At 52.2% G+C, this 10,431-nt stretch overlaps 1 protein-coding gene across 4 annotated transcripts in view; it reads right to left on the bottom strand.

Annotated features, from left to right (window-relative positions):
• Positions 1–783: 783 nt before the first annotated feature.
• The window catches only part of Fam110a (family with sequence similarity 110 member A), a 23,845-nt gene continuing 14,197 nt past the window's right edge, over positions 784–10,431 (bottom strand). For 2 of the 4 annotated variants that reach the window (XM_063248576.1, XM_003476295.5), the window contains one exon: positions 784–2,307. In XM_063248576.1, the coding sequence (XP_063104646.1) occupies positions 1,325–2,307 (983 nt within the window). In that variant the 3' untranslated portion in view covers positions 784–1,324. Of the gene's footprint in view, positions 2,308–2,942; positions 2,965–5,523; positions 5,638–10,431 lie in introns of those variants that run through there. The other 2 variants (XM_013160039.3, XM_063248577.1) reach the window with 2 other exon arrangements.

Below are 10,431 nucleotides of genomic sequence, written 5' to 3'. Positions count from 1 at the left end.
TTCTGAGTGCTGCAGCAAGGCAGCCTGCAAAGAGGAAACACTACCCGGCGCTCCCACTGCCACCCTGGCAGGGTGGCCAGATGACCCCAGGAGGTCCACTTTTTTGCTCATCCTAGCTCTAGCTGCTCTACCAGGGTAAGTAAACTGGGCTGAGAGTAGAGGACCTCAAAGCCCAGGGCCAGCCCTGTTCTGCCCTTTTCAAGGCCCTGAAATATAAACAGAGGGTTCAAAGTGCCCCAACCCAAGGAGGATATGCCATCAACTCCCCAGAGGCCCAAGGGGGGATCCTGGCTTGTCCAGGATTGCCCAGAGTTGGAGACAAGGCCACCCCCACCCCGTGCTGTACTCCCTAAGTCCCTCTTCGGTCACAGCTCTCACTTTCCACCCCACTGTAGCCTGAGTGACCTCAAGTTCAGCATTTGTCCTCTCTAAACTTCCTGCCCATTTGGGAACTAGGCAGGGGTGGGGAAGGGTGGAACTTGCAAGGTTCATGCACTGCTGACAGCCTTGACTCTGCATGCCCCCTTCCTGGTACAAAGGACCCTAGTACCAGTCCCAGCTCTGTCCCTACTCCCTGTGGCTGGACCCTGTTTCCTCCTCTATGACAGAGTCTGTTTTTCAGAAGAGTTAGGACCTCTGTCAGGGGTAGATCTCAGGCCAGCAGCTGACCTCCTGCCCCACCAGCTCATGGAGTGACCAATTATTCAATTCCAAAAGCCCCATCCCAAGTCTTTTCCCATCCCCTTTTCCTTGTAAACACAGAAGAATCTGAAGGCCCAGCCCTTGAGAAAGAAGCATTTGCATTTATTAACTAAGAGAGGAAGGGCAGAGCAGTGCACACTCCTAAGCAGTCCCTCCTGTCATCTGCCCACCTAAGCCAGCTGCCAAAAATCAGGAAGAGCAGTAGACAGATTCTCTCCCGGGCCCTCACCCCAGGGGGAGTTCCCAGGAGGCAGGGGCCAACCGAGTAAGGAAGAGGAAGTCACCAAAGAACAGAGGCCAAGGAAGGAAGGAGGAAATGGAGCCACTGGGTAGACAGGCTTGGTATGTCCCCAGTGGTGAGGGCTAAACGTCCCAAATCCAGCCTCCCTGAAGAGCCAAGGAGGGGTACACTAATGTCAGAAATCTTGTGCTTGAGGGAGAGGAGTCCAAGGTCAGGAGCAACCCTCCCCATTCTTGGTCTAGGAGCCAGCTTTTGCCTCTACACCGAGTTCACACAGGGACCATCTCTGGTCTAACCCGACGTAGAATGCTGCGGGAGTGGTCAGGGGCCAGCTGCCACTCCAAGATCTGTCCTGTGGTGAATTCCACATCGAACAGAGGCCTAGCCCTCAGCTGCAGGGGTCTCCCGTGCCTGCCGCAAGCCATACAGCCACTTGATCACGCGGGCGTTTCGTTCCACCACAGACACGCCATAGGGGACCCGCTCTCTGGCGCGCTCCTCCACTGTAGCAGAGCTACGGGCGGAACAGCCCCCCTCAGAGCTGCCCAGCTCAGCACTGGGACCTGCCAGAGACATGATGTCCGAGCTGGCCCGAGCGAGGTGGGCCACCCCCAAACCCCGTGCCTCCTCTGGGTCCAGGCCACAGAAGTTAAAAAAGCGCTCAAGGTCAGCTGCTGCCCGGGAGAAGCGCTCACTCAGATCCGACTTGGAGCGCTGCAGACCCGGTGGCCGAAGGGGGCTGGAGGCGACAGTTGTGCCAGGTGATGAGCAGAGTCCAGCAGGTGACAGAGGTGGGGGACGAACATCCACTCGACGGACAGCAGTTGTACTGGGCAGTGAGCGTGGAGGGGTGGCTGTAGGGCGCTGAGGGGCTCCCTCTGCCCGTCCCGGGGTGCGGCTGGCCTCAGCAGCAGACACGGGGCTATCACACAAGTTGATAAGGCTGCTAAGGATGTCCAGGTCTAACTGGGGCCGGCAGCCAGGCCCAGGCAGGGCTCGGCGGCTGGGTGTGAGCACCGTTCGTCGAGTCCCTGGGCTAAAGAGTGGCTGTTTAGACAGCAGAGGCTGTACAGGTTCCTGGCGGGTGTTGGCCACGTGCAGACTCTTGACGTATTTGGCTTTGTCCGCCTCCAGACGCTCCACAGCGCTGGGTTTCCGGGCTCCACTGTCTGATGGCCTACGTAGCAGGTAGCCAGGAACCTTGGTCCGCAGGCGAAAAGGAAGGGCAGGAGTGGCTGGGGCTCCTGGGGTCAGCGTGTCCACTGGCATAACTGTCACGTACCTTGAGGGCTTGGGTCTTGAAGAGACCATAGAAACGAGGAGACAGACATCCAGGAAGAGCTGGCAGCTGGACACGGTAACGGCTGCAGCAGGGAAAAGAAAAGGGGTTGAACACTCTCAGACAAAGGCTCGGCAAGGCTGCAGGAGGCAAAGACTCCTGCCCCATTATAAACTAAAGGCCACACCCCTGCCTCACAGGGAGCCAATCAGCAGGCAGGAAATCACTTCGTAAAGTCCTATGGCCCCACCCACACCACTCTCAGTCCTGCCCAGCTGAGCACAGAGAAAGAAACGCGGTGCTAGAGAATAAAGACAATACAAGGCCCACTTTAAGGTGGCAAAGCAGGCTCCAAGCTCCATACTGAGCACCAGCCTGCTGGGATTCTAAGTCTTCTCAACAGCCCCACCGTGCAAATGGGGAGATTCATGCTCAAGGAGGCAATCAATCACCTTGCTCAAGCCATCCCAGTGAGATGGCTTTTACCTCCCAGCTGAGGTATTGAGGTTCAATGACCAAGAAAAAGGGCTCCAGCCCCGCCCCACCCTGGGCTGCCCAGTAAGCCTGGTACCATCTCTGCTTTTTATCCTTCTAGGCAGGAAGCTGCACTCTATGCCATCTACCAGCCTGGACCTGCCAGGCCCCAGGCACAGGAGCAGAATAGGTAGGGAAAGAGCAGAAATGCCCACTGTGCCTCAGTGGAGCCCAGACACCCATTACCTTCCAGTATGAGACTCAATGCCAGGCCCATGGTGGCCCACTGATGTTTGGCAGGCTGGAGCTACACCACTGCAAGGAAAGTGGAAATGCTCAAGATCACGCAGCCCCCACACAGAGGTATCTAACAGGCCTTGTTCTGCCAGCAGCCATGGGATGGGCACTCACAGGCAGGAGGGCATGCCTGAGTACACAGATGCCCACATGGTCATCCAAGCATCAGGGCCCAATGCCCCAGGCATCAAGTCAGTTCTGTCCCTGTGTCTAAGGCCCATTGAGGCCACAAAGCATCACCGTTCTTCCCTGTCCACTCCCCACTCCCAGGCCCTTGTAGGTGATGTAGAAGAAAACCCACACAACAAATCCTGAATCTTTTCATCAGTAAGATGGAGGGGAGGGAGTACTTAACCTAGGTGATACAGAAGGGCTTGCAGTTTTAGTGGTGTCCAAGTCGGTAACCACTAGCACTCTGTGGTTTAACCTTATTTTACATTTAAATTAACTAAAATTTTGAGATTTGGTTCCCAAATCACACTAGTCATATTTCAAGTTTTCAACAGCCAAGAGTAAGCAGCCAGTGGTCACTGTGGCAGGCAGCTCAGAATAAAGCATTCCCATACACCCCATAGAGCTGTACTGAATGGTTTCATAGGGACATCTCGAAATCCAGGGGGGAGGGGGCCTGCATAGTAGGGGGTCCCTTCTGGCTGACATTTGACATTATGCTGCCCTGCCCAACAAACTTGTCAGCCACTGTTACCCCTTCCTGAAGATGGAGGAACTAAAACTGAGAAAAGTGACCTTTCTAGGTCCTAAAACAGATAAGACACAAATTCACATGAAACTGACCCTAAGAATACCAATGCCGATCATTTCTCCCTGAAGTACTCCCGCACCTCCAATACATACACCATTTCTTTTCTCCCTGTCACCTTCACTTTATTATGTCTCTGGTTGTTTAATGCTTTGTTGTCCCCCATGCCCTAAAATATCACTCCATGAGGTTGGAGGTTTTATTAGTATTGTTTACTGGATCTGTTCCATGATACACTTGTCAACACAGAATAGGTATGCAGCAAATAGTTACTGAATTGAAATGCCTGTGAGTGCCAGACATGCACTGCCAACCTGTGATAAACAAGAAAAGCACCCAGCCCATGGTAGTCATGTGGCAAGTGGCCCAAAGGGTAGGCGCTGTGTTCCAGGATGCTGGGATCCAGAAGTGCACAAAAACTCCAGGTTCTTAACTGTGAGCATATTCAGTTAACACATTTTTAAAAAATACTGCACACACTTCCCAAACAAAACACATCTGTCAATATATCTGCCCCCATCTGTTCTGCCAGCCCCCAGCTGGAGACCTGGCAGCACTAGAAAGAAGACTTTGGGGGCTGCTGGCCCAGAGCCAGTACTATTTGTTGGGGGTAGACTGGTAGAAAGGAGAGACCCCAGCTGAGGGTAGACCCTCAGGAACCTCAGTAGAAAGCATCTGACCAGAGCTACTGTGCCCTGTCCAGATAGCCCGAACTGTCCCCACCCCCACCTCCACCCCCACATTGGCGGCTGCAGCCACCCAAACCAGTCCAACTCGTTGGGGAGGGCAGTTCCTTCCCCAGCACTGCAGGGAAAAACAGTGGGAGGAAGGAGGTCAGAGGAGCGGCACCAAAGCATAAATCCATCGCTGTGCTCTGATGTCCACTTCTCTTACCAAGCCTGCTGACCCCAGGGTCCCCACTGGCAGGCAGAGTAGACACGAGTCACTAAGCCTGGTTCTGGGGTCATGGACCCCAGATCTCCCAGCCCCCACTGCACCTCGTGCAAGTCACTTGTAACAGCCTCGGTTTTCTTATCTGTGTAAGACAGTTAAAAATAGAGCTCCCAGTCTTCAGGTCACAGTGGCAGTAAAAGAGCAAGCAGGTCAAGGACCTGCCCTAGTCCTTGAGTTAGGGCAGTGGTCCAGACGTAACTCTGTTTGTACAATGACATTGACAACCTACATCGAAGCCCTCTTTAGAGTCTCTAAGAGGCTCCAGAAGGGTCTGTCTGCGCCTGAGTTATGTCAGAGCCTCCAGGCATGACACAGGCTTCTGTGTGTGGGTGGCAAACCCAACGCCATGGTGTCAGGTAGGACTCCATGGCCTCGGAGGCCACTGCTCACCACCCAAAGTCTCAGCCACCAATTTTCAAGTGCTACCCAGGAGGGCCCCAAATGCACCAGCCCAGAGCCCTCCTCTGCATTCCCTGGGCACGGCAGGTGGTCCTGCCTCGCCCCTCTGCACTGGCCTTGTCTTCAGGCGGGAGTGAGGGAACACTGCTGACCTCCCTCAACTTTGGGGGCAATCTTGGAGTCTCCTGGCAGCTAAGAAGGATGCAAACAAGACCCACAGACCCTCTGCCTGCTGTGCCACACCCACGGCCCACTGCTCCTCTCTATGTGGGCCTGACTGAAATGAGTGAGTTGAAGCAGGATTCGAGGTCCCAATAAAGTCCAAGGGTGAGCACGAGCACTAGTCCCCACCACCCTGAGAAGCCGGGCTACCCCCACCTCAGCCCAGGTCCCATCCCTGCCCCTTCCCGCACGTACCTGGCTGCTCCCGCCTGCGCAGCTGCCCTATGCTCCTCCTGCCCAGCCCATCTGGGGCTCAAGTAACCCGAGTTTGCGCAATTTCCGGCAGCAGCTGCGGGCGGCAGCGGCGGGCAGCAGGTGAATGGCCACCCAGGTACCTTATTACCAGACAAGGGTGAAGGAAAGACAGGGAGGGGCCAGAGCCGATCCCTGATTACCCCCACCACCACCCCCCACCCCCAGCTTTCCAGAGAGCTGGCCATTGCCAGAAGCAGGTCTCATCCACTCCAGCTCACCTGGGGACACTCATTCATCCGGGAGCCAGCTGGATCCACTCACAGCTACCTGGAGCACAAAATCCCCAGAGCAAGGGCAGGGACACACACCTATCTTAGAGATGAGAAAACTGAGTGTGCACTGATCTCCGAAACAGCAGTGGATGCTCACTGGATCTGGCACAGGAAAGTGCCCTTCCTGGTATTACTTAATCCATTTTAATCTTCCCCAAAACCCCTGTGAGGTAAGCGGTATTGTCATCCTAGCTTGACTAGTGCACACGAGGCAGAGACAGGCTGTCACTTGCCCAAGAGTCATGTGGGGGGTCTAGCCTGGCCACTTTCCTTTCAGATCAAGTCTTAATGCCATCTTTTTCTATCTACAAGTCCCCAGATAGATTGCTGACTCTCTGCTCGAGGATGAGGGAAGCCCCCATCTTCTGGGACAGGCCAGTGTGACCTTGGGGGCCTGAGGGTAGCCACACTTTGTGCAAACTGTAAACGCCAGCAGGGGTGGGCACCATGGTCAGAACTAGCAATCTGAGTGCTGAGATCCCTGAGGGGGAGGCACACTGAAACCCCACTTCCAGAGGAGACTGCAGCCCCGCAGGAAGGAACCTTGCCAGGGCAGTGACTGTCCCCTCTGCCACCCCAAGGTCTCTGCCACTCGAGTAGGCTGTTTTCCAGCGAGTCTGAGGGCTAGGGAAGGAGGTGTCCACCAGCCTCTGACCTGGGCAAAGAGCATCCTGTTCTGTTTCTGTGTCTGGTGGGGTGGGCCAGGCCCAGGGTGGAAGCAGGAGGAACCAGAAGTGACTTGAAAACCTTTCTTTCTCCAAGCACTGAGGCCCCCTCTAGTCCTCAAATTTAGGGAGGAGGCAGACAAGACCATTGTCTCTCACCAGGGGCTCTAGGCTCACTGCCTGACCTTCCACAGAAGCCACAATACTAGGTGAGGAAAGGAGGTGCCTTCTGGCACTAACAGTAGTAACTGCTAAGCACCAGCAACCATTTCATAATAAAATAGGGAAGAACTTGGCACCAGGCATTGTTCTAAGCTCTTACTGTATGTTAACTCGTTGTATACTCACAGCTACTGTATGATATACTCATTATGCAAATGAAAAGCTGAGACACAGTGGTAAGGCCACCTAGCTGAGGTCAGAATTTGAACCCAGGCTTAAGTCTGAAGTGGAGTTGTAGAGGACAGTTCCAATGTTGTTAAGTTTTGGTCACTCACTAGATGCATCCCTAATTAAACTCCTAAAGAATTTACAGCTTCCTTTCCTGGGCTCCAAAAGGAGGTGCAACCTTCAGAGGTAATCACTGCCTATGGCTTTGGGCTTGGTTTCCTTAACTGTAAAATGGGGCCAGTAATGAAAATATTTTCCCAACTAGATCCCATTGCAGCTATGCTTAACCTTCTGATGGCTCCTTAGAATAAAATCCAGCCTCTCGATGTGGCCCTCAGGTTGGGCCTCCAGGACCTAGTCCTTGCCCATTTCTCTCACCTCTTTCCAGCCACAAAGCTCTCCTGCTGGTCCTGAATAGTCTAAGAGCTGTCTTGCCCCTGGGCTTTTGCACCAGCTGTTCTCTCCCTGACCTTTTTCCCTTAAGGCCTTCAGATTTCCCTTCAAAATGCCATCTCTTGCCAGGGATTTATCTCAGCAGTATAAGTGCCTGCCTGGCAGGCACAAGGTCATGAGTTCGATCCCTCGTACCAAAAAAGAAAAAAAAAAAACTATGCCATCTCAAGTGGCCTCCCAGCTACTCTCTCACTCCTCTTGATCCTCTTGAGGTATCTGCTGCATATTTCAGAGATTCGCTGATCTATCACTTGTTTCCTGTCTTCCCACTGGACTCCATCACACCACTCCATATATTCTCACTCCAGTACCCAACATAATAAAAAATGTCACTGACCAGTGGCCCTAGCGCAGCCAGCCCAGAGCAGTGGACAGGAGTCAGCCTACTCTTTGCCCATCAGCTGATTCACTAGTGAAGGGAGCTCCTACCAAGTTCCCCTCCGCAGTTATTTATCACTTTGCCTTTGTAAGTCACCATCATCTTTTGGGAAGGAGGAAAAAGACCATGGTCACTGGGTGCCGACCTCCCTACCTCGCTACTGGTCCTCCAGACCTGTCCCACTCGCATCCCAGCGGGGCTCTGGTCACTTCTAGCTGAACCCTGTCCTTTGTCCAAGCAGAGACATCACATGTGTCTCTGCTCCTGTGCCCTTCCTAATGCACCCCAGCCTCACCTGCTAGGTGCAGCATGGGCTTAGAACCAACCTTTGGGGGATCAAATCTCAGCTTCACTTAGGATTAGCTATGAGAGTTTTACAGGATGTACAACTTCTCTATGCTTCAGTTTACCCAGCTGTAAAAAAGGACCCATAACAATGCTTCCCTCCCAGCTCACAACAGCATTAGTCATAACAGCCAAAAAGCGAAACCAATGCAAGTGTCCACCGGTGAATGAAAGACAAACAAAAGGTGGCGTGGACGCGTATATAATGGACTTGCATTCAGTCTTAAAAAGGAAGGAAATTCTGACACAAGGTATAACACAATTAAGCCTAACTATATTATACTGAGTGAAATAAGTCAAACACAAGACAAATAATATATGGATTCATTTAAGTTGATATCTAGGCACCATTCTAGTTACCTGAAATGGTCAAAATCACAGACACAGAAAGCAGAATAGTAGTTGCCAGGGGTCCTGGGGGTGGAAATGGGAAATTCCTCCATTGGGAATGGAGTTGCAGAAAAAGTTTCAGAGATGGAGGTGGTGATAAGTGCAAAGTAATGCTAATATACTTACACCACGGAAGCTCCACTTACTAGTGGTAGAGATGGCCAATTTAATTTATTTTATATGCACTCACAAACACACACACACACACACACACACACACACACACACACACACATACAACGAGTGCAGAATATGAAGCCAAATTCTCTGGATTCAAATTTTACCTCTGGGCAAAGTTTTAAAAGTTTCTTGAAGTTAATTCCCCTTCTATGAAAATAGAAAGAACAGGCAGGCATAAGGGTGTGTGCCTGTAATCCCAGCTACTTGGGAAATTGAGGCAGAAGGACTGCAAGTTCAAGGCCAGCCCGAGCAACTTAGCAAGAACCTGTCTCAAAACTCAAAACTATAAAAAGGAATAGGGATGTAGCTCTGTGCTCCCAGGATTCAACTTTCAGTATCTCAAAAAACTAAAAACTTGAGAGATAGAAATAACATCCACAACTATCTTATATCAGATAGTGCAAGGAACTAGAGGAGTATATACTTGTAAAGCACTGAGCCCACAGTAGGTACTCAAGACGTGTTGGTGACTTTTATCTTTGTTTAGGGAATAAGAGGTGTAGGTTTTGGGGCTAACCATATCTACAACACTTGGCACCAACTCCCTCCCCTCCCTTCCACCTGCTCTTCTCTTTCCCTTCAGCAGAAGCCGAACCAGACTTGGTAGAGACAGGGAGGCCCTCGCCAGTCCCACAGGAGGATCAGGGAGGCTCCAGGCAGTGGAGAGGGGTCAGCCAGCAGGGCAGCCCAGCTCAATTTCAGCCCAGCTGTCCAGGTCAGAGACGCTCTGCTGGGCATTCCCCAGGGCCACTCCAGATCCCAAGCTATTTCTGGAGTCTTCCCAAGGCTCATGCCTTGGCCTGCCCAGGAGTCAGCCTTGCCAGGGGCAGCCTTACACAAACCTCAGGAAGGGAGGGATGAGGTGGCTGTGGGAGCGGTGTGGGTGTAGAGGCCTGGGGCATCGCACTCCTGCCAGGCCCACCCATATGCCCAGCTCCACCAGCTCCATCGTTTGGGCTTTGGTTTGTACCTAGGCAAAAAGGGGACAAGGGGGATTTCAATGGGGGCTGAATGACAAAGATGCCACATTCAAGGCCTTTGGAACAGGCATGGCACCCACATAGGGTGGGTGAAGGTTGAGACAGACCCACAGCCAAGCCCACTTCCTGTCCTAGATTGCCCTCTGCGTGGGCCTGAGCTCACCATCATGGAGTTCTGTCTCAGCCCACACACGTGAAGGGACTTGCCCAGTCACACAAGTTGGTGACAGATCATAAACAGGACAGTGAGCTCATGGTTTTACATATATTTAATCATTAACTGTATATTTAATGGTTTTTCAATGAAGTGAAACATGCACATGACTCAAAGTAAAAAAAACAAACAGAACAAAACTTCCCCCATCAGCTGTCCTCCTTGAAGGCACCACTATGACCGGACAGCTGTGTCTCCTTCCAGAGAAAATCAAGTATGGACACAAGCTCTTCCTCTCCTTTTACACGTACAGCAATGTGCCACGTGCATTGTTTTCACCTTGCACTTTTGCTCAGTAATACATAATGCCAATTCTCCCCCTGTCTCGTTTCTGTCTGTTATGAATCAGCAGTGCATCAAGTGGGAAAGCTGCCTCTCCCAGCGCTTGTAACTGTGACAGAGACAGGCAGACTGTGCTTGCTCCGTAAGAGGCTGTCTGTGTTGACTTCCTATCAGCAGTGCACACAGAAAATGGTTGACAGATGTTAGCTTTGGTTATCTTGAATCCTGAGGTTTGGTACAATGGATCTGAGGTTTGGCACAATGGATTTCAGGACCGTGAGAAGCACCCAGTCCCTAC

This window comes from Cavia porcellus, unplaced genomic scaffold, assembly GCF_034190915.1.
Source record: "Cavia porcellus strain 051 isolate PalLab524CR breed Dunkin Hartley unplaced genomic scaffold, mCavPor4.1 scaffold_5, whole genome shotgun sequence".
Taxonomy (NCBI): domain Eukaryota; kingdom Metazoa; phylum Chordata; class Mammalia; order Rodentia; family Caviidae; genus Cavia; species Cavia porcellus.
Note: the sequence above shows the minus strand (reverse complement) of the source record. Positions and strands in the feature narration are given on the sequence as shown.